The sequence below is a fragment of the Sphaerodactylus townsendi genome, linkage group LG04 (assembly GCF_021028975.2).
Source record: "Sphaerodactylus townsendi isolate TG3544 linkage group LG04, MPM_Stown_v2.3, whole genome shotgun sequence".
NCBI lineage: Eukaryota > Metazoa > Chordata > Lepidosauria > Squamata > Sphaerodactylidae > Sphaerodactylus > Sphaerodactylus townsendi.
Window position 1 is genome coordinate 19,278,211 of NC_059428.1, and position 20,084 is coordinate 19,298,294.

Here is a 20,084-nt window from a genome sequence, read left to right on the forward strand (position 1 = left end):
AACCATTAACAGTGCCTTTGCAAATTTATTTTTAAATTGTCAGTAAACAATTGCAACGTTTCAAACGCCGTGACCTCTTGTGCTGCCCGCATGCATTCGAGAAAGCTGTACGTGTGCAGCCATCGCAACATATGTGCTGCATCGCCTCACCTTGATAGTATCAAAAACGTGACAAGAACATACCTCCTTGTGCATGGACACCAGATAAAACAATGCAAGCATTTTATCTTCAACCACGTTCCTTATAAATAATGACTTTGAAACTGCAGCAGTTCTCAAACTGAGTGGATCAGCCTTCACTGTACACAAAAGCACACGGAAAGGTTTCTCTCATATACGGTTTTACATGCATTGACCTCGTTTTCTGCAGGGGTAGAAAGGTGAGTTGATTTCATGCGGGGAGTTCTTTGCTAACATCCCATCTCTTGTAGTTCGGTCTCTTCCGTTGCACTCACACTCTCTGTAAACAAAAAGGAGAAAATAAACCTTTTTGGAAAGAAGGCATTTTGAAATCAACTTGGAGAGTTCTTCCTAACCTGAGATTAAACAAAGGTACTGAGAATCAATGAACTATGGACAAGGCAGAAAGCCGAGAAGAAGAAAGTAGATTCCTTTGAAATGTGGTGTTTGAGGAGAGTTTTGGAGATCATGTGGACTGCCCAAAAGACAAATAAGTGGGTTCTAGATCAAATCAAGCCTGGACTCCCTAGAACAGGGGTAGGGAACCTGCGGCTCTCCAGATGTTCAGGAACTACAATTCCCATCAGCCTCTGTCAGCATGGCCAATTGGAGAGCCGCAGGTTCCCTACCCCTGCCCTAGAACCTACAAGGCTAAACTGATGCTGTCATACTTTAGTCACTTTATGAGAAGACATGTGCAGGGGCGTAACGAGGAAAACTGGAGCCCTGGGCAAAACCTGAGTTTGATGCCCCCCATGGGTGGCGGAAGGAGACAGAGCTCCCCCATCCTCCTCCCCTGGTGGCTTGTGGCTTCCCCCCTTCCTGCCGGCTGAACTTAGGTGCCCCCCTTACCGGCAAAAGAGCATGATATGCAGGGGGCGGGGGGGCGGTGATGGGCAGCGGCGGCATCCAGGGAAAAGCAGCACAGTCGGTGGGTTGCTCAGGTGCACGTGCACCCCTGACTGCTAGTCCTGCCACCCCATCCCAAAGTTGCAGCCCCCATCTCCTTAGCTCCCATTGGAAACAATAAGGGATAGGGGCAACCCGTTTGGGGGTCCATAACTTTGGACCCCCTGAACCAAACAGCACCAAACTTGGGAGGCATCATCAGGACAGTCTCCTGATGATACCCTGACATTTTGGTGCCGATATCTCTAAAAATGTGCTCCCTGCAGGCCACAATGTGAAAAAACACCAAAAAATAAAAACGCAGCCGCATGCCCTGCAAAATTCCTGAGCCCTGGGCAGCTGCCCACATTGCCCAATGGACATTACGCCACTGGACAGGTGTCACTGGAAAAGACAATAATGCTAGTAAAAGTAGAAGGCGGCAGGAAAAGAGGAAGACCCAAGATGAGATGGATTGATTCTGTGACAGAAGTCATGGTCCTCAGTTTGCAAGGCCTGAGCAGGCCTGTTAACAATCAGATGTCTGGGAGAACAGTAATACATAGGGTCACTGTGATTAGGAAGAGACATAATGGTACTTAACACACACCCTTACTAAGACTCAATAAAGGTAAGCTAGGGCCTACACCATACTGGCCAACAAACAAAGGTTTAGAACAGTAAAAACTCCATTTTGAGGGGACACTTTGCACAGATCCCACCCCTGAAACGAGTCTGTCCCGTGTTATTCCCCCCCCCCAAAACCAGTTTTTTTAAGAATTGTGCTACTTAGTGAGTCTTTTCAAAAATCCCAGGTTGCAGCCGCTCGCCACAGCCACTTTATTTGGCTCCATTTTCCTTTTTTAATTTTCCTTCACAGCTTACATCTGCGTGGCTATGCAGGTGCAGAGTATCATGAAACATCATCCTGGCTGTGGGGGTTTGTGCGAATTTGTGCATGCCTGCATATTGGTGGGAAGTAAATGGGGCATTCATTGAAAATGCTGGGGGGAAGAATTAGGACTAATAAAAGGAGACATTTCTTCACGCAACGTGTGATTGGTGTTTGGAATATGCTGCCACAGGAGGTGGTGATGGCCACTCACTTGGATAGCTTTGAAAAGGGCTTGGACAGATTTATGGCGGAGAAGTCAATCTATGGCTACCAATCTTGATCCTCCTTGATCTCAGACTGCAAATGCCTTAGCAGACCAGGTGCTCGGGAGCAGCAGCAGCAGAAGGCCATTGCTTTCACACCCTGCACGTGAACTCCCAAAGGTACCTGGTGGGCCACTGCGAGTAGCAGAGAGCTGGACTAGGTGGACTCTGGTCTGATCCAGCAGGCTAGTTCTCATGTTCTTATATACACGCCTCTGTGCAAAGATGCAACAGCAACCCGGATTGTTTCCGTGGGTTTCAATCGCAGCCTGCACGGATGCACGCGAATGTGAAAACAGGAAAACGGGTTACTTTATCCTGACTGCAGCCTGCTACACATTTGCTGTGTGGAGTGGGCCTCTGAGCTGCATATTAGGGCCATTTATAGTCTTTGTACCATTCATGCCATCCTTTGCTTTGAAATCTATCTTGTACGCAATGGTGGGGGGTTCAGTAGTTTGTTAAGTTTAATTATTTTTTGGCCGTTTTATGATTTTATCCCATTCCCCTTTTATGGGAGCAGTTTGAATGTATTTTCAAAATAAAAGAGGGTTTCTAAGGGTAAGGTGTACAATAAGCTTGTTTGATAGCTTAGCAACTCAGAAGCCTGCCTGCCTTCCTCGCAGTTGCTAGCATCCTAAAGTAAATAGCTGACATTGTTTGCCTATTACTTTGTCCGTTTCAAAGCACTGGGAGAATCTTTCCCGCCAGTAGCAAGGAAGCAAAATTAAGGCTGGAAAAAAGATTTCTTTAACTGCTTGATCCTCCTTGATCTCAGATTGCAAATGCCTTAGCAGATCAGGTGCTCAGCAGCAGCAGCAGCAGCAGAAGGCCATTGCTTTCACATCCTGCATGTGAGCTCCCCAAGGCACCTGGTGGGCCACTGCGAGTAGCAGAGTGCTGGACTAGATGGACTCTGGTCTGATCCAGCAGGCTCGTTCTTATGTTCTTATGCTTCCAATGGACTGAATGCTTTGAAATTCAGGTGCGTCACCTTTCAAGAAGGAACCATTCCTCTTAATTTGGCTGTAACTCACTTTAGCCTCGTATGAACTAAGAAAACATCCATTTTGACATTCCTATAAAAACAATTAAAATCAATTCAACACAGTAATGAGCACCCACTTATAAATTAAACCAATGGCTTTAAAACCAATGTAGCTTTATTTATTTTATTATTGATTTACATAATTCATCTGCCACCTTTCTCCCCAATGGAGACTCAAGGTGGCTTATATTGTTCTCCTTTCCTCGTCTTTATCCTCACAACAACCCAGTGAGGTATGCAGACTATGTCAAAGGTATGTGACTGGCCCAAGGTCACCCAGAAAGCTTCCATGGCATAGTTGGGACTTGAACTTGGGTCTCCCCGATCCTAGTCTGACACTAATCCCTTTACCACTTTTTGCAAGCGGATCCCAAAAACTGCAGGAAGTTCAGAAGTTCCGCTTCAATAAATTTGAGACTCATGGCCCATTACCTAGTGGTGTGCAAAACTACTGCCATTAGTATTAGTCAAGCGAATAAAGGCTTATTAATTAATTAAAGTATTAGTCAAGCAATGTGACATCACCCATGCCGTTTTCCCATCCCATGAGTCTCAGAATTCGGGACTTGAAGGACCTTGGTAACCCTAGAACTATATACTATAACATGCATTTCTCAGAACTCCTTAGGGGAGGAAATGAAAGCATTTAGGTCACTAGACTAGGACCTGGAAAACGTGTTAAAATCAAGTGGGTAGCTGTATTGGTCTGAAGCCACAGAAAAAAGTTTGCATCCAACGGCGCCTTTAAGACCAACACATTTTTATTCTTGGTACAAGCCTTTGTATGCCCATGCATACCTCCAGATACCTTATGCATAGGTGTCAAACTCAGGCTCTCCAGTTGTTTATGGACTATGATTCCCATCAGCCCATGCCAGCAGGGCCAATTGGCCATGCTAGCAGGGGCTGCTGGGAATTGTAGTCCATGAACATCTGGAAGGCCTGAGTTTGACACTTATGCTTTTAGGGGCATTCACTCCCCAGGACATTCTCTGACCTTGGGCCATCCGTTGCTGCTTATCCTAACTCACAGAATTGTTCTGAGCATAAAACAAAGGCGAGGAGAGAGCAGCGTCTGCTGCTCAGAGCAACCTGGAGGAAGGGCGGGGCTAAAGATATTCAACAAGTAAATAAAAAGAGAGCATTCTATGCTGGGATGTTTGCATTGCTGCCAGCCTTACCTTTCAACTGGTGCCGCTCCTTCTGCAGCAGATGCAGGGATTTGTTGCACAGCCACATGAGGCAGATGAGAACGGCAGACACGGCGATCAGGAACGCAAAGAAAACGGCCACAAAGTGGAGGTCCTCGTACAGGATCTCTGCAGAGGGAGTAGAAACACAGCAGCACCTCTGATGATTGAACAGGGAAGCATTTGCATTCAGGAGCCTACAAAGGAATAGGCTACACAGATCAGATCTCCTGAAGAAAATGGATACTGTGGAGGCTGTCTCATGGCCCTGGACTCCACTGAGATCCCTGCCTTCCCAGGCGCCACCTCCGAATCTCCAGCAATCCCCCAACCTGGAGCTGGCAATCCTGCTCCCACCACCAACCCAGAGGTGGGATCCAGCAGGTTCTCACAGGTTCCCGAGAGTAGGTTGCTAATTATTTGTGTGTGCCGAGAGGGGGTTACTAATTGGTGATTTTGCCACGTGATTTTTGCCTTAGTTACGCCCCTCCTCTCAGCAGTAGCACGCAGAACTTGAAGCAGTCTAGCAGGAGGTGCACCGGCGTGCGTGGCAGCCTGCGCTTGCGTGCATTCGTTTCCCACCCAAGGACCGGCGCAGCGGCTGTGTCCTTGCCACAGCCCCGCCCATAAATGCCCCACCCCTGGAATGCCCGGCCACGCCCCTGTTGTGCCCCGCCCAGCCCCATTGGCGCTACGCCACAGTTTGAATCCCACCACCATGGGAACCTGTTACTAAAATTTTTGGATCCCAACCCCTACCAGTAGCCATGGGAACCTGGCAATACTACATTCTGCTATGTTAACATCTCCTTTCAGAGGCGGGTGTGTGTGTGTGCGTGGTGCCTGGGGCAACACCTGCTCCAGCCACCCTTCATCCTCCTGCTCCCCCCTGCTTCCCTGCACCCCACTTACCTTAGCCAGCGGGAGCCAGCGGCAGGCCACCCCTCGAGCATCCTGGCGGGGCTGTCTGAAGGACGTCCGGCAGTGGCCTGGTGCAGCGGGGCCAAGGAGCACCCAGCGGTGACCCAGCCTGGTCCTTTGGCCGGCTGAGGCTCTGCTGGCTGAAGGATCAGCCTGGCAAAGCGGGAGTCGAGGGGAGGGGTGTGGGGGGATCCTGTGCACCCCACATGACTAGCTGGCGTGTGCCCGGGGACATGTGACCCGCACACATCCCCGTGAGCGCTCCACCTCTGTCTCCTTTAACAACTATGTCTTTGAGAAGCAAGGAGTCATTTAAGGCAGGGTTGAGGTTGTCATTGCACCTTGAGGGGAAAAGAAATGTCCTGTTCCTTTAAAAGAGGCTTTGTGCATAGAGATGGGCAGGAGAAGCACAGGTGCAAATAACATGGGGGCGGGGGGGGGGAGAAATAATACTCCCTTGAGCCTCCCTTAAAGGGACAGTACTTCTTTTTCTGCCTCAAAACCTATTGATATCCCTAAGAAGGGATGGCTAATTTCTTCAGGTTGGGAAGTGGATTCTCCAATGTCGTTTTTGCGCCACCTACTCCCAACCGGAAAATTGGCCAGGGACACGCTTGGAAAGGTTGCAGTCCCTGTGGAAACCTGGCCACAGTTTTGAGAAGGACATAGGAAAAGCAGGAGGAATGAGCCGCTAAAAAGGGAAACGTGAGAATCTCACAGGAGATGTTTGGAATGAGCTGGCTCCATGTTGTGTGGAAGCACCCCCAAAATCGGGGGGGCTGGCAGCTCTCCATCAAAGACCCGTGTGGAAGCAGCACAGAAACTACTATAGAGGCAGGATCTATATTGCTCCTTGCGATTTGAATTTTTTCAAAGTGAATATAATACTCAAAGCCCGTGGAGTGCGACCCCGCGCCAGGAGTACTGTGTCCAGTTCTGGTCGCCGCATCTCAAAAAGGACATTGAGGAGATAGAAAAAGTGCAGAGAAGGGCAACAAGGATGATTGAGGGACTGGAGCACCTTCCTTATGAGGAGAGGCTGCAGCGTTTGGGACTCTTTAGTTTGGAGAGGAGGCGGCTGAGGGGGGAGATGCAGTTAGAGTCTAGCTTTAGATTTTACTACTTGTTGGACTAGCCCCACAATCAACCTCTCTCTGTATGCCCAGTGGTGAGACTTTTCCTCCTGGAAATTACTAAGTACCCGAGTAGATTTCCCTTACGTCCTAACATGTATATCCCACCTGTATTGTATATAGCACTTGAAATCTGTTTGTGGCTATTGTTGTACTGCAGTCTATGCCAATAAAGGCTTCCCTGTCAGTTGATTGAGAGTCTATAAAATTATACGTAGGAGTAGAAAATATCGACAGAGAGAATTTTTTCTCTCTTTCTCACCAATCCTTTCTAGAACCAGGGGCCATCACGGCTAGAAATACTAGGGGAAGAATTAGGACTAATAAAGAGGAAACGCTTCTTCAGCATGGCATTACGTGTGATTTGAGTGAGCTTTGGAATGTGCTGCCACCACCACAGGAGGTGGTGGTAGCCACCTAACCCTGGATAAGCTTTACTAGGAGGCCAGACAGATTTATGGAGGAGAAGTCCAGTTGCCAAGCTGCAATCTTGATCCTCTTTGATCCCCAAGATTACAGAGTGCCTTAGCAGACCAGCAGGTGCTCAGAGGCAACAGCAGCAGAAGACCATTGCTTTCACATCCCTGCGCCAGAGCTCCCAAAGGGCACCCTGGTGAGCCACTCTGAGTAGCAGAGAGCTGGACTAAGATGGACTCTGGTCTGATCCAGCTGGCTTGTTCTTATGTTCTGATGTTCTTATGAATGGCCAAGCCCATCAAAGTTGTTGCAGTTTATCCAACCACCAAGTAGGGTTCAGGGGATCTCCCAGAAGTCTGATTGACCCTCAGACCAAGAGGATCAAGCTCCTTCCAAAGTACAGAAACATGGAGAGGTGCGGAGTCTGAGGCCTTGTAACCTCCTAAGGCCCCTCCCCCTCCTCAAATTCTACCCTCAAATCCCTAGAAGTATTACAAAATGGAGCTGGCAACTTGGCTTGAAGAGGGGGTTATCCCATTTTTCCAGAAACATTTCCAGTAAAGGATGGGTGCATTAGGTAAGTAGTTCCAAAGGCTCTTCCATGCATTTGACCAAGTAATAGCCCGAATCTCTCATAGCCACATTCAGGATCTGTAGAGAACCGTTGCTATAAATGTTCACCCTGTCTCTGTAACTGCTGGAGATGTTGGTGTAAGTCCCCGGTTTCCACTCGATGATTTCGGAGGTGCCCCATGTGGCTGTGTGCTTCCACCCAATGACAGGGACCCCTTTGCAGGTGTACGCGACCGACAGCAAAATGTTCTGTGCGACTGTGGCGTTTATGCTGGGTTGTGAGACGTGCAATGAAACTTCTCCTGGAGCAAATAAAATTAAATAAAATAAATCACATTATTATTGTGAACCTGGGGGCTACTTTTGAAAAGCTTAGCTTTATTTTCTGGTGAGCTACGCCTGTCATTGAAATCCTTAGCTTCACTATCTGTTTTCATACACAGGCTCAAATAAGTTTGGTCAGTTTCAGAAAGCTTAAATCTTCTTCAGATAGTACAGGACTTGGTTCCGTTACTTAATATGCTCTGACTTAAGGATCAAACAGATTGGGTTCTAACAGGCTTAGTACATTAACCCATTAAGCCAATTGGTTCCTTCCAAAATAAGAATCTAAACATACACAAACATGCCTTTTTAAATAGTATTTTTGTTTCTTGGAAGTTCTTTCATCTTTGGTGCTCAAATTTCTTATTCATTAAGTTCCCTTTCTGTGGTTGAGTAAACAGGAAACGATGCAAAATAAGGTGTTAATTAACAAGGGAGAAGCAAACTGAAAGTGGATTTCCAGCTTAACTAGCAGAGAATTCCATGAAGCAAAGCCCACATTATATTTCATTGATTTTTCAGTCTACCATAACTTCACTTCAGTTTTTGCCTCTTCTGGTTTATCTGTGACTGCCACAAACTTCCAGTGCAAAAATCAGAGTTGCTGGAGGATTGTGGGTATAATCTGGGCCAGGATGTTTTGATTTTATTCATGTTGGGCGAAACATCGTTATCCTAAAGCCGATGGCCAATTTCAAAACGCCTAACCCCTGCTTCAGATGAATGGATGCTTTTATTTTTGCAGAAGGTTTTATTATAAGAATATTACGGTAGAGAGTTTTACTCTCCCCTGTGCCACTAGGATGTATAAAAAATAATTTTAAAAGTCCTTTTATGTAGTCGTACCCACGAGGTCCCAATGAAGAGACGAGATGCGGAGATTTCATCTGGTGGAGAGAGCCAGCAAGCAGGAAGTGCGGGATCCCATGATCCTGGCAACTCTGCCGTGCGCTCGCCCCTCACACCTTTTATTAGGGTTTCGATGGGGGCGTGTAAAGGGGTCGGGCAGGCGGGAGAACGGGAGGTCGGGAGATCGGGAGAGCGGGAGGTCATCATGTGATGCATGATCTCATCGGGCTGCTACGTGCGGGAGGAAGCATCCGTGTCTGGGCCTAATCTTCACCTGAGGGCAGGAGCCCCTTTGTCCCTTTGTATGGGACACCTGGTGACCTCGAGTCAGGCAGTTCATGACCCGTGACTCATGGAGGAGCGGGGGTTGGGGGAGCGTGTGCGCCCGGAAGGCCGTAGCCGGCACCGGCATGCCAGGCGCTCTTTCTACGGTTCTGCGGGGTTTAAATAAGGCAATATCATAATAAAAACTGTAGTTACCATAGTGTCAGGGGGATTATATCTATGAGATTGAGACGCATTCCTAACTCAATATCACTGCTTTAAGCTACAAATGAATGCTGCTAAAAGATATATGGAACCAGCCTACTATATGTTACCACTGCCATTTGGAGCATTCTTTCCTTGATCATTACTTTATGGCTTCACATGCTTTGTAGATAACTAGGCTTCCCCTGACACCGTGGTCCCATGGGAAACAGAGTGGCATCCGTTATCTCGTGGGGGCAGGAAGCCAGGTGGCTTTCTCTTACCCTGTTTCCCCTAATATAAGACATCCCCGAAAAATAAGACATAGTAGAGGTTTTGCTGAAGTGCGAAATATAAGGCATCCCCCGAAAGTAAGACATAGCAAAGTTTTTGTTTGGAGGCATGCCTGACGAACAGAACACAGAAAAATAAGACATCCCCTGAAAATAAGACATAGCACATCTTTGGGAGCAAAAATTAATATAAGACACTGTCTTATATTCGGGGAAACACGGTACTTTCTGCTGCCAACCTTGGGGCGCCTCAGCTCTGGGAACTGTTTTTCACAACTTCTTGGGAAAGCAGGAGGGGGGACTTGCAATGCGATAAAGGGGATGGCAAAGGCCAGGTTTGTCAGAACTGGTTTTGCCAAGCTTTGGTGCCTTGATGCCTCATCAATAAACACTACTGATCAACACTACAGAGTCCATTTATGGGCTTAAGGTTCGAGACCTAACACATAGTCAGAGAAAAGTGATATACCTGAAAGCCACTGAGGTTTTTTTAAAAAAAGGCAAGTTCTCTTTCAAGTCTGAGCAGCTAATCTGCTGCCAAAGGATCTGCATTATACATGGGAAGAGAACAGCAAAGATTGCTTGCAATGCAGTCGTGCCAGCGAAGGGGTTGCAAATCACTGCTGCAAAATGGAAATCAATAACTTCAGGCAGCAGCAAGAGAAACAACAGACACACATTTAAAAGCACAAATCCAAGGAACAGTCAGATTTCTTTCATTAGGACCAACAGAGATGCAAACCTTTTGAATTGCCCTTGTGTTTATTTTCTCTGTTAAGAAAAAGACTCAGAGAGTGAGGGGGGAGGGAGAGAGAGAGGGGGGGCATTGCTGGATGGGAGTTTCAAATTGCGTAGGATAGAACAGAGGATCAAATTCAATTAGTAGGCTGTGCTTAGTGCAGCACAGAGAAACTTGCTTGCTCTCCCTTTGAGAATATAAAAACCAAGACTTATGTTGGCAGTCAACTAACTCTAAGGGCCAGCCAGATATATATATATGGGACACCAAAAAGATTAATGGGTTGGCACACTTTCATTAGAAGGAAAAGCTAAAGAATCTGGGGCTAAGGCTGCTAAGTGGGGACATGCGTATAAAGCCCCATCAAGTCGCGGCCGAGTTATGGTGAACTCTTATCAGCTTTTCAAGGCAAGAGACTAAACAGAGGTGGTTTGCCATTGCCTTCCTCTGCATAGCAACCCTGGTACTTCTTAGTGGTCTCCCATTCGAATACTAGACAGGCGTCAGGGGGATTGTATCTAATTGACTGAGATGCATTCTGAGCTTAATGTAATTGCTATAAGATATATGTAACCAGTTTGCTATATGTTACCACTGCTGTCCTGGGACATTGTTTCCTTGATCTTTGCTTTATGGCTTCACATGCCAAGTAGATAACTAGGCTTACCCCTGACACTTTTGGCCTCATGGGAAATGGGATGTTTCCATTGTCCTGTGGGGGCAGGAAGCCAGGTGGCTTTATTTCCATCTATTGCTGACCTTGGGGTGCCTCAGCTCCAAAATAACTCTTTTTCACATTGTTTGGGGAAAAGGGAGGGAGAATCAACTTCTGAATAAAGGGGATAGCAAAAGCCAGATTCGGCAGAACTGGCTTTGTTAAGCTGGGTGCTTCGATGCCAATCAATAAACGCTGCTGATCAACAATACAGAGTCCGTTTATTGCTTCAAGGTTTGAGACCTAACACAGTTCCACCCCCACCCCTCTCTCCTGGTAAAGGTATTCCGGATAACCAGAGCAGTTAGCATTTCATTTTCTCAAGCCAGGCTGAGATCAATTTCCTCCCCAAAAAATCTTGGAATAGCACTGCCGTCATGCACTTGAGCAAATTTCCCCCAGAAACTGATTGGTCAACTACTTGTGTTATCATGAAGAAGGATCTTTCGAGTGGCGTAGGAGGTTAAGAGCTCGTGTATCTAATCTGGAGGAACTGGGTTTGATTCTCCGCTCTGCCGCTTGAGTTGTGGAGGCTTATCTGGGGAATTCAGATTAGCTTGTGCTCTCCCACACACGCCAGCTGGGGGACCTTGGGCTAGTCACAGCTTCTCGGAGCTCTCTCAGCCCCACCCACCTCACAGGGGGTTTGTTGTGAGGGGGGAAGGGCAAGGAGATTGTAAGCCCCTTTGAGTCTCCTGCAAGAGAGAAAGGGGGGATATAAATCCAAACTCCTCCTTCTCCTCCTCTTCTTCCTCTTCTTCCTCTTCTTCTTCCCTTCAAGTCACTGCCTCCTTCAAGGCACCTACTGGAATTTGCCATCCTAAAATGAAGCATTTATCATGTCCTGGATCCAGACCATCGATTCAAAACTCTTCCAATATCCCATAAGAGCCTCAGAAGCTGCTTGGAATTCAGTTAGCCAGGCGCCTTCTTGGAAGCCTGCCAAATTTGGGGCAGAGACTCAAGAAAACCCACATCTACTGCAGCAAATGGCAGCGTCGAATGTCAAATGGTCTTCCTGCCTCTCCCTATCCTGACATCACTGCGACGCATTTTCTTTTCAATTGTGGCAGCCAATTTTGAGAAGGGCTAAGAAACTCTCAGGATGAAAACATTAAGCACAGGGGGTGTCATATGAGGAAGGAGACAACTTAATACGGGGCTACTTTTTTAACCTCCATCCCGTGTTTCTTCCACCACCCCGTGCATAGATAATGCAATTTCTGTTTTCTGGGGTGTTTTTTTTTCCCCCCAGCTTTCAACGTGTCCATTGATCTCATGTTTCCCGAGCCTGCCCGATCCAAACAGACTTGTTTCTGCCTTGAAAGTAAACAGTCCACGCCTCTCTGCATGCTCACGGGCGCCGGCACAGAGCCATAGTAGCAGGGCACGGCCGGGAATGCCCCACAGCTCGTAAAACTGCAAGAGAATGCCATTGTTGTGAAAGACGACCGGAGGAATCTTGATCACCCACATGCTGAGCATGTTGCGCTCTAAAGGAATTTTTTTTAAAAAAATACGCTGCCACCCTGTTTGCCAGAAATAGGTAAAAACCAGTGGGATGTAGTGATTAAAATGTTGGATCAGGATCTGGGAAATCCAGGCTCAAAGTCCTGTTTTGCCATGAAGCCAGGGGTGGGATCCAAAAATTTTAGTAACAGGTTCCCATGGTGGTGGGATTCAAACTGTGGCATAGCGCCAATGGGGCTGGGCGGGGCACACGGGGGCGGGGCCGGGCATTCCAGGGGCAGGGCTGGGGCAAGGAGGCAGCCGCTGCGCAGGTCCTTGGGCAGGAAACGAATGCACGCAGGCACAGGCTGCCACGCACGCCCCTGCACCTCCTGCTAGACTGCTTCAAGTTCTGCTCGCTACTGCTGAGAGGAGGGGCGTAACTAAGGCAAAAACCACGTGGCAAAATCACCAATTAGTAGCCCCCTCTCAGCACACACAAACAATTAGTAACCTACTCTCGGGAACCTGTGAGAACCTGCTGGATCCCACCTCTGCATGAAGCCCACTCAGTGACCTCATGCCAGCACTAGCTCTTTCTCAGTTTAGCCTGCTCCGCAGGGTTGTTATGAGGATAAGTGAAAGGAGATTCTGGATATGCTGCCCTAGGCACCAGGGAAGAAAGGTAGAATAAGAACTTGCTAGACAGATCAAGGTGGCACTTTCAAGTCATTTACTGTGGATTATCTGAAGGTAGTTGAAATGTTTACAAACCTCCCCCCCGCCCCCACTTTACATGGACACCAGCATCCAAGTGGGGCCTGGCCTGGGTTTGTCCTGGAATTACAGCTGATTTCCAGACTACAGGGATCAGGTTCTCTGGAGAACATGGGTGCTTTGGAAGGTGGACTCTATGGACTCTATGCCCCACTGAGGTAGCTGTCCTCCCCGGGCTCCACCCCAAATCCAGTTTATGGGATGGTTTGCCATCCTCAGCCCCACCTACCTCACAGGGTGTTTGTTATGAGGGGGGAAGGGTAAGGAGTTTGTAAACCCCTTTGAGTCTCCTTGCAGGAGAGAAAGGGGAGATATAAATCTAAAGCTTCTTCTCCTCCTCCTCTATAAACAGACTAGCCAGAAAAAAAGCAAGGGGGTGGCAATCCCAAAACTGCAATCATCCACAAATGTCAAGCTAGCAGAGCAGAGTCCTTTTCGATGATCCCATTTCATTGGAACAAGTTTCACGTTTCCGAATTCATTATAGGCTGGATTTAATGAGGCCTTGAAGTTTCACCATTCACAGAATGATTCGGCGCCTAGAGTCTAGATTTCCGGCTAGCTTGCTCTTGTGTAGATGGCTGGTTTGTTACACACTTGTAAACTTGTGTACATTTCCATTTAAGTTTGTAATAAAATATATAAATAAAAACTCTGCTGTTATTGCACTCCAGTTGGAGGCTTTATTTTGTCAGCATTCAGCTGTATCCTTGTGGTACAATTTTATGGGCACAATTTTGTCCTTTACTACTTTGTGGTTGTGTACCACCCCCTTTACTCATTATGGAGGTTTAGTTTGGGCCAAGACTTAGCCTTACAATCATATTTTGGCGCTAATGCAAAACACATGAAGTCATCATCAAGAAAAAAGGTAGGCTATTCTGGCCCCCCAGCCCTGGTTTTGTGCACATATTACATTTTATTCCAGATGCTCAAAAACTTGTTTCGGTAAACAGTGAAAGTAGCCGCCAAACAGTTCCTTTTTTAAAAAAAAATTGCCAAGCCTAAATAAAACTGCTAACCTGTTGGGCACAGTTCATCCAGTTGGCTTGCCGCCTGGCAAATACCTACACTTCCCCAACACAATGAAAAGGGTGTGGAAGGCAAAAGGCAGAGGAGAAAAAATGAAGTGTGGCAAATTTAACCTGCAATTGGTTTTCTCAGCATTACTTCGGCACGCTTTTAGGAATACCATGCTCATTACGGACTTATCAGGAAAGCGAGAGAGAAATATAACTGTTGGTTTAATTTGTGTCTTTCATATAAACCTACGTTGAAGCCACATTCAGTAATCTGGTCAGCCCATCTCAAAAACTGAGCTGGACAAAGGGCAAGAAAAAAAGGCAATCAAAATGGATTGGAGCGCTTTTCTTCATCGGAAAATGTTTGGGGCTAATTTAAAAGAAGGCGAAAGTGCATGATAGGCATTCCTTACACATTACAGTTTGTGTGGAGGAAGTTTACAGGAAGATTTCTTCACCCTTTCTCATCACTCATTACTTTCAGGAATTAGTGGGACCAGGCCGCGGAGGGGAAGACACTCATAGGGCTTCCACTTGCCACTCGACCCCCCTATGCCGCGACGCTTCGCTCTCAAGCCTTGAAGTCACTTCACTGATGCGCCCGGGGCTTCCCACTAATGCAGGGTCATCAAAAGGCAGCACGCTTGGGAAAGAGCCAGGAAATAGACGATGCGGCACTGGAGGGGGGCGTGACAGCCCTGCTAGGCGTCGGGGCGGCTGCGTTGTCGCCACCCCTGTAGTGGGGAGTGCCGGGGGACCCGCACTACTTGCCTACAGTAGCGCGCAGCTACTGGTGTGGGAAAACGGCCATAGTTGGGGAAGACAAAATACGTTTCGTCACACAAAGTACAATTAGCAGATGGAACTCACTGCCACAAGCTGTAGCAATGTACTTCTGCCTCGTGCAGCTAACATGGCTGATGAACACTGTAATCTAACTGAAACCTGATGTTTGAAAGGAATCTCTGAATACCAGTTGGGGTACTGGATGGAGAGGGTGCACTGTTCGTCTGGACACTGCTGGAAAAGGGGTGTTGAGCCCTGCAGGTCCCTAGCAGATCTAGCAAAGCTGCTTTTATGGCAGTGAAAAAATTCATCAGGTGCAAATTGCACATCACTGCCTCTTGTGTACTGACTGGTGCTCCAGCCAACAGTTCTGCCTCAGAGGCAGAAAGAAATCATACTGTGTTTCCCCAAAAATAAGACAGTGTCTTATATTAATTTTTGCTCCCAAAGATGCGCTATGTCTTATTTTCAGGGGATGTCTTATTTTTCCGTGTTCTGTTCGTTGGGCATGCTTCCAAACAAAAACTTTGCTACGTCTTACTTTTGGGGGATGCCTTATATTTCGCACTTCAGCAAAACCTCTACAAAGTCTTATTTTCCGGGGATGTCTTATATTCGGGGAAACAGGGTAGAATCATAGAGTTGGAAAAGACCCCAGGGCCATCAAGTCCAACCCCCTGCCATGCAGGCACACACAATCAAAGCACTCCTGTCAGATGGCCCTCCAGCCTCTCTTTGAAAACCTCCAAAGAAGGAGACTCCACCACACTCCGAGGCAGTGCATTCCACTGTCAAACGGCCCTGACAGTCAGGAAGTTTTTCCTGATGTTTAGGTGGAATCTCTTTTCCTTCCCCTTGAACCCATTCCTCCTGGTCCTAGTCTCTGGAGCAGCAGAAAACAAGCTTGCTCCTTCACCAACATGACATCCCTTCAAATATCTAAACGTGGCTATCATGTCACCTCTTCACCTTCTCTTCACCAAACTGAACATCCCCAGCTCCCCAAGTCTCTCCTTGTAGTGTGTCAGCAGCTCCTGACATTAATTGGGCTTGACATAGGGGCGAAGGGGAGTCACAAAACTGATTTAGGAAGGGGTGCACTGGGTTGAAGCGAAAAAGACACTTACTCTGGAGAGTCCACCCCACAGTGAGGAAGAGGATCCCGATCCGCAGCGGACCAGCGAGAGGCCTCATTAGAAAAACGCCCACGCTTGCTGGTGTCCATTTAACCCAGGATCACATTGCTAGATGCCTTTCTGGATACAGACAGGGAGGGAAATGGGTTTTCTCCTTTTGCGCCTTCCATCCTAGGGGAGCTGCCACGACTGCTCAGATCCCAGAGGGTCCAACTGAAGAGCTGGGGAGGATCAGCCCAACCAAGTTTCCTCCTGCATGTTCCTTTCTCTTTGCCGGAGAATCCACAGGACTGAGAGATGAAGGCTGGGCTTTAGGTCACACCCTCCAATCCACCGATATTGACTTAGGATGTCATTGGCTGAGGCAAGAGAAAAGGGAAAGGAGATATTACTACAGGGAACGCCGTGTGAAGCAATGAGATGCCCAGCCTGCTTTACAGCATAAAGGAGGGAGGAGCAGATGTAAAAGGTTTCAACTCCGGCTGTGTAATTTTAGCTGCGGTGGCTGTCAGTGTCTCACACCGAAAAGCAGTGTGGTGGTGTGTGTTCGGAGCAAGCAAGCTAGGAGGAAGGAGGTTCAAATTCCCACACAGCCAGAGGGGACCTTGGGTGAGTAGTCCCATTTTTTCCCAGCCGAACCCTGCCTCTCAGGGTTGTTGGAGAAAAAAAAGGACGAAAATGTAATGAATTTCTGATTGATATTTCTTTCAGAGCAGCTGCTTCTCTGGAAATTAACCCACTGAGGGCAACTTACCCGGGTGCTAAGCTTCACCCTGGAGATATTGCACTTATTGTTACAGCTGTGATCAGTGGTGGGATCCAAAAATTTTAGTAACAGGTTCCCATGGTGGTGGGATTCAAACTGTGGCGTAGCGCCAGTGGGGCTGGGCAGGGCACGGCGGGGGCCTGGCTGGGCATTCCAGGGGCGGGGCATTCCTGGGCGGGGCTGTGGCAAGGACACAGCCGCTGCGCCGGTCCTTGGGCGGGAAACGAATGTACGCAGGCGCAGGCTGCCACGCACACCGGTGCACCTCCTGCTAGACTGCTTCAAGTTCTGCGTGCTATTGCTGAGAGGAGGGGTGTAACTAAGGCAAAAATCACGTGGCAAAATCCCCAATTAGTAACCCCCTCTCGGCACACACAAATAATTAGTAACCTACTCTCGGGAACCTGTGAGAACCTGCTGGATCCCACCTCTGGCTGTGATGCTATAAAGAGTAACTAGGGAGTAAATCCCAAGGCATTCAGTGGATGGCTTCCTAATAGGATCTTTTTTTTTTTTGCGCTGCTGTGGTATCCTTTTTCTATATTCATAAATGAAATGGTGGTTCCACACAGCACATAGTATAGCACAATATTCCCCATAAAAAAGCCCTCTAGGGAGCAGCGGTGGCGTAGTGGTTAAGAGCAGGTGTGCTCTAATCTGGAGAACCAGGTTTGATTCCCTGCTTTGCCACTTGAGCTGTTAAGGCTTTATCTGGTGAACTAGATTAGCCTGTGCACTTCAACACATGCCAGCTGGGTGACCTTGGGCTAGTCACAGCTTTTCGGAACTCTCCCAGCTCCACCCACCTCACAGAGTGGGTGCGGGTGCGGGTGCGGGGGCGGGGGGGGGGGGCGGAAGGGACATTGTAAGCCCCTTTGAGTCTCCTTCAGAAGAGAAAGGGGGATATAAATCCAAACTCCCCCTCCTCCTCCTCCTTCTTTGATTGTCAGCCTCCAGGTGGGATCTGGAGAAAACCTGGATTCCAACTAACCTCCACCTGACAGAGATTAATTTCCCTGGAGAAAATGGCTGATTTGGAGGGTGAACTGTATGATATTTTACCCTGTTGAAATCACTTCTCTCCCAAAACTCTGACTACCCAAGGCTTTCCCCCCCCCCCCCCCCCCAAATCTCCTTGATTTTCCCTACTTGGAGCTGGCAATCCTAAGAGGAATTAGCCTCTGCAGCTGGGAGATCTATTGTGATTCCAACAGGTCTCCAAGTTGGAAACCCTGAAAGGAAAGAAGGAAACAGGGAAAGGGGCTTTCGGGGCTTTGGGGAAAGGGAAAATAGTTCAGGGATGAGACACCTCCCAGGTGCCCCCTTGTTATTATTAATCGTGACTGTGGATCTTCTGTGCCATCTGCTGGTGAAGGCACTAAATTAAAGACATACATTCCTGCTGGATTCACACCAAAGGTCCATCTAGCCCAGTAAACTGGTTTATGCTTCTGCATATCCACAGTGCTGGGGCTGAACCTGAATATTCATGTCCCAGAGGCAGATGTGGAAACTTGAACTATTTTTCTTCAGGCCACTGGAATCCTGTGCTGTAGTGAATGAACTGGACACCGACAGAAATGGCCAGCAGAAATTCCCATGACTATAAAAAGTTCTCACATGATTATTTGGGGACATCTTTATGGGGACCCCACACATCAAATGCCCTTCTTGTTGTTTTGCTAACATTTACACATAGAAAGAAGAAGAAGAAGAAGAAGAGTTTGGATTTATATCCCCCCTTTCTCTCCTGCAGGAGACTCAAAGGGGCTTACAATCTCCTTGCCCTTCCCCCCTCACAACAAACACCCTGTGAGGTAGGTGGGGCTGAGAGACCTCCGAGAAGCTGTGACTAGCCCAAGGTCACCCAGCTGGCGTGTGTGGGAGTGTCCAGGCTAATCTGAATTCCCTAGATAAACCTCCACAGCTCAGGTGGCAGAGCTGGGAATCAAACCCGGTTCCTCCAGATTAGATACAAGAGCTCTTAACCTCCTACGCCACTGCTGCTCCTCACACATGTGCCTCACACATACATAAGAGTGGTTCTGCCTTTCTGGCAGTTCTGAGAGATGGTAGTAGAATGTTCCTTTGGGTTCTCCAATCTAGAGGAACTATCTGAAGAATTAAATGAAATATGTTTAAAAGACAGAGTACATCCTTTGCATGAGGGAGATCTTCAGCATCACATATATACCCAAATATGGGTTTTCCAGATATATTGTTGAAGGATTTGACCACTAAAATTAACTGGCTGGTATAGGCTTTATAGGCTGTGTTGCCATAGCTGGATAGTTTTTGATCCTAATGTTTTGCCTGCATCTATGGCTGGCATCTTCAGAGACTTGTCACAGAACAGTGATGTGCTTCTGAAGATGAAAGCCATAGATGTGGGTAAAACATTAGGAACCAAAATTACCAGGCCGGGGTCACACAACCTGGAAAACCCACAGCAAGCAGGTTTTCCAAATACTGAAACCCTGGCATCTTCAGAGGCAACAGAGACAAAAGAAAAGAAAACAAAGCACAGTTTATTTTTTAAAAAGTTTTTGACTTTGTGATGTAATGGATAGTGCATTTGTTATGTGTTTTTGTTTACAGTGTGCACTTTGGCATCTTTTGTTTGGGTTATCTTACACTATACTCCCTTCTTTATTTTCACAGGTTCCTATGGTGGTGGGATTCAAACAGTGGCGTAGCACCAATTGGGCTGGGCGGGGCACGATGGGGGCGTGACCGGGCATTCTGGGGGTGGGGCATTAATAATTTCTCTGTTACTGTGAAAAACTCTTACTGTAAAAAAAAAGTTCCTAATTTCCAGCTGGTATCTTTCTGTCCATAATTTAAACTCATTATAGCAAGTCCTATCGTCTACTGCCAACAGAAACAACTACTTCTCCTCTAATTGACTGCCTGTCAAATACTTAATACTTTCAAATACTTAATTTTGTTTCTAGAAATCAAAAGAAGGATACTTTTCTTAAACAAGGAACTTTACCATAGTTCTAAAACATGTTTTTAAAACAGCCCAACAGGGAGAATTCTCCCGTTTTCTACCTTCGCTAACCAGCCACATAGGAAACAACAGGACTTTATGATTTTTGGACCTAATAGAACTTCTAATGGAAAAGCAGACCCAATTAGTAACCCCCTCTCAGCACACACAAATAAGTAGTAACCCACTCTCGGGAACTGGTGAGAACCTGCTGGATCCCACCTCTGAATATGGACCAGGGTTTCCAGATAGTTCTCCTG

The 20,084-nt window shown here is 47.4% G+C and overlaps 2 protein-coding genes across 2 annotated transcripts in view; both read right to left on the reverse strand.

Moving 5' to 3' along the window:
* VSTM5 (V-set and transmembrane domain containing 5) lies at window positions 1-16,371 on the reverse strand. Its single transcript, XM_048494030.1, has 5 exons — window positions 16,058-16,371; window positions 7,512-7,810; window positions 5,377-5,538; window positions 4,456-4,624; window positions 1-460 (listed from the first exon to the last, which is right to left on the reverse strand). Exons 1-5 carry the CDS (start codon window positions 16,122-16,124, stop codon window positions 411-413), a joined length of 747 nt encoding a protein of 248 aa, XP_048349987.1. The 5' UTR covers window positions 16,125-16,371; the 3' UTR covers window positions 1-410.
* Window positions 16,298-20,084, reverse strand: part of LOC125431264 (high-affinity choline transporter 1-like) — a 19,978-nt gene continuing 16,191 nt past the window's right edge. The window contains exon 9 of the mRNA XM_048494031.1: window positions 16,298-16,425. Coding sequence (XP_048349988.1) covers window positions 16,298-16,425 — 128 coding nt within the window. The remainder of the gene's footprint in view (window positions 16,426-20,084) is intronic.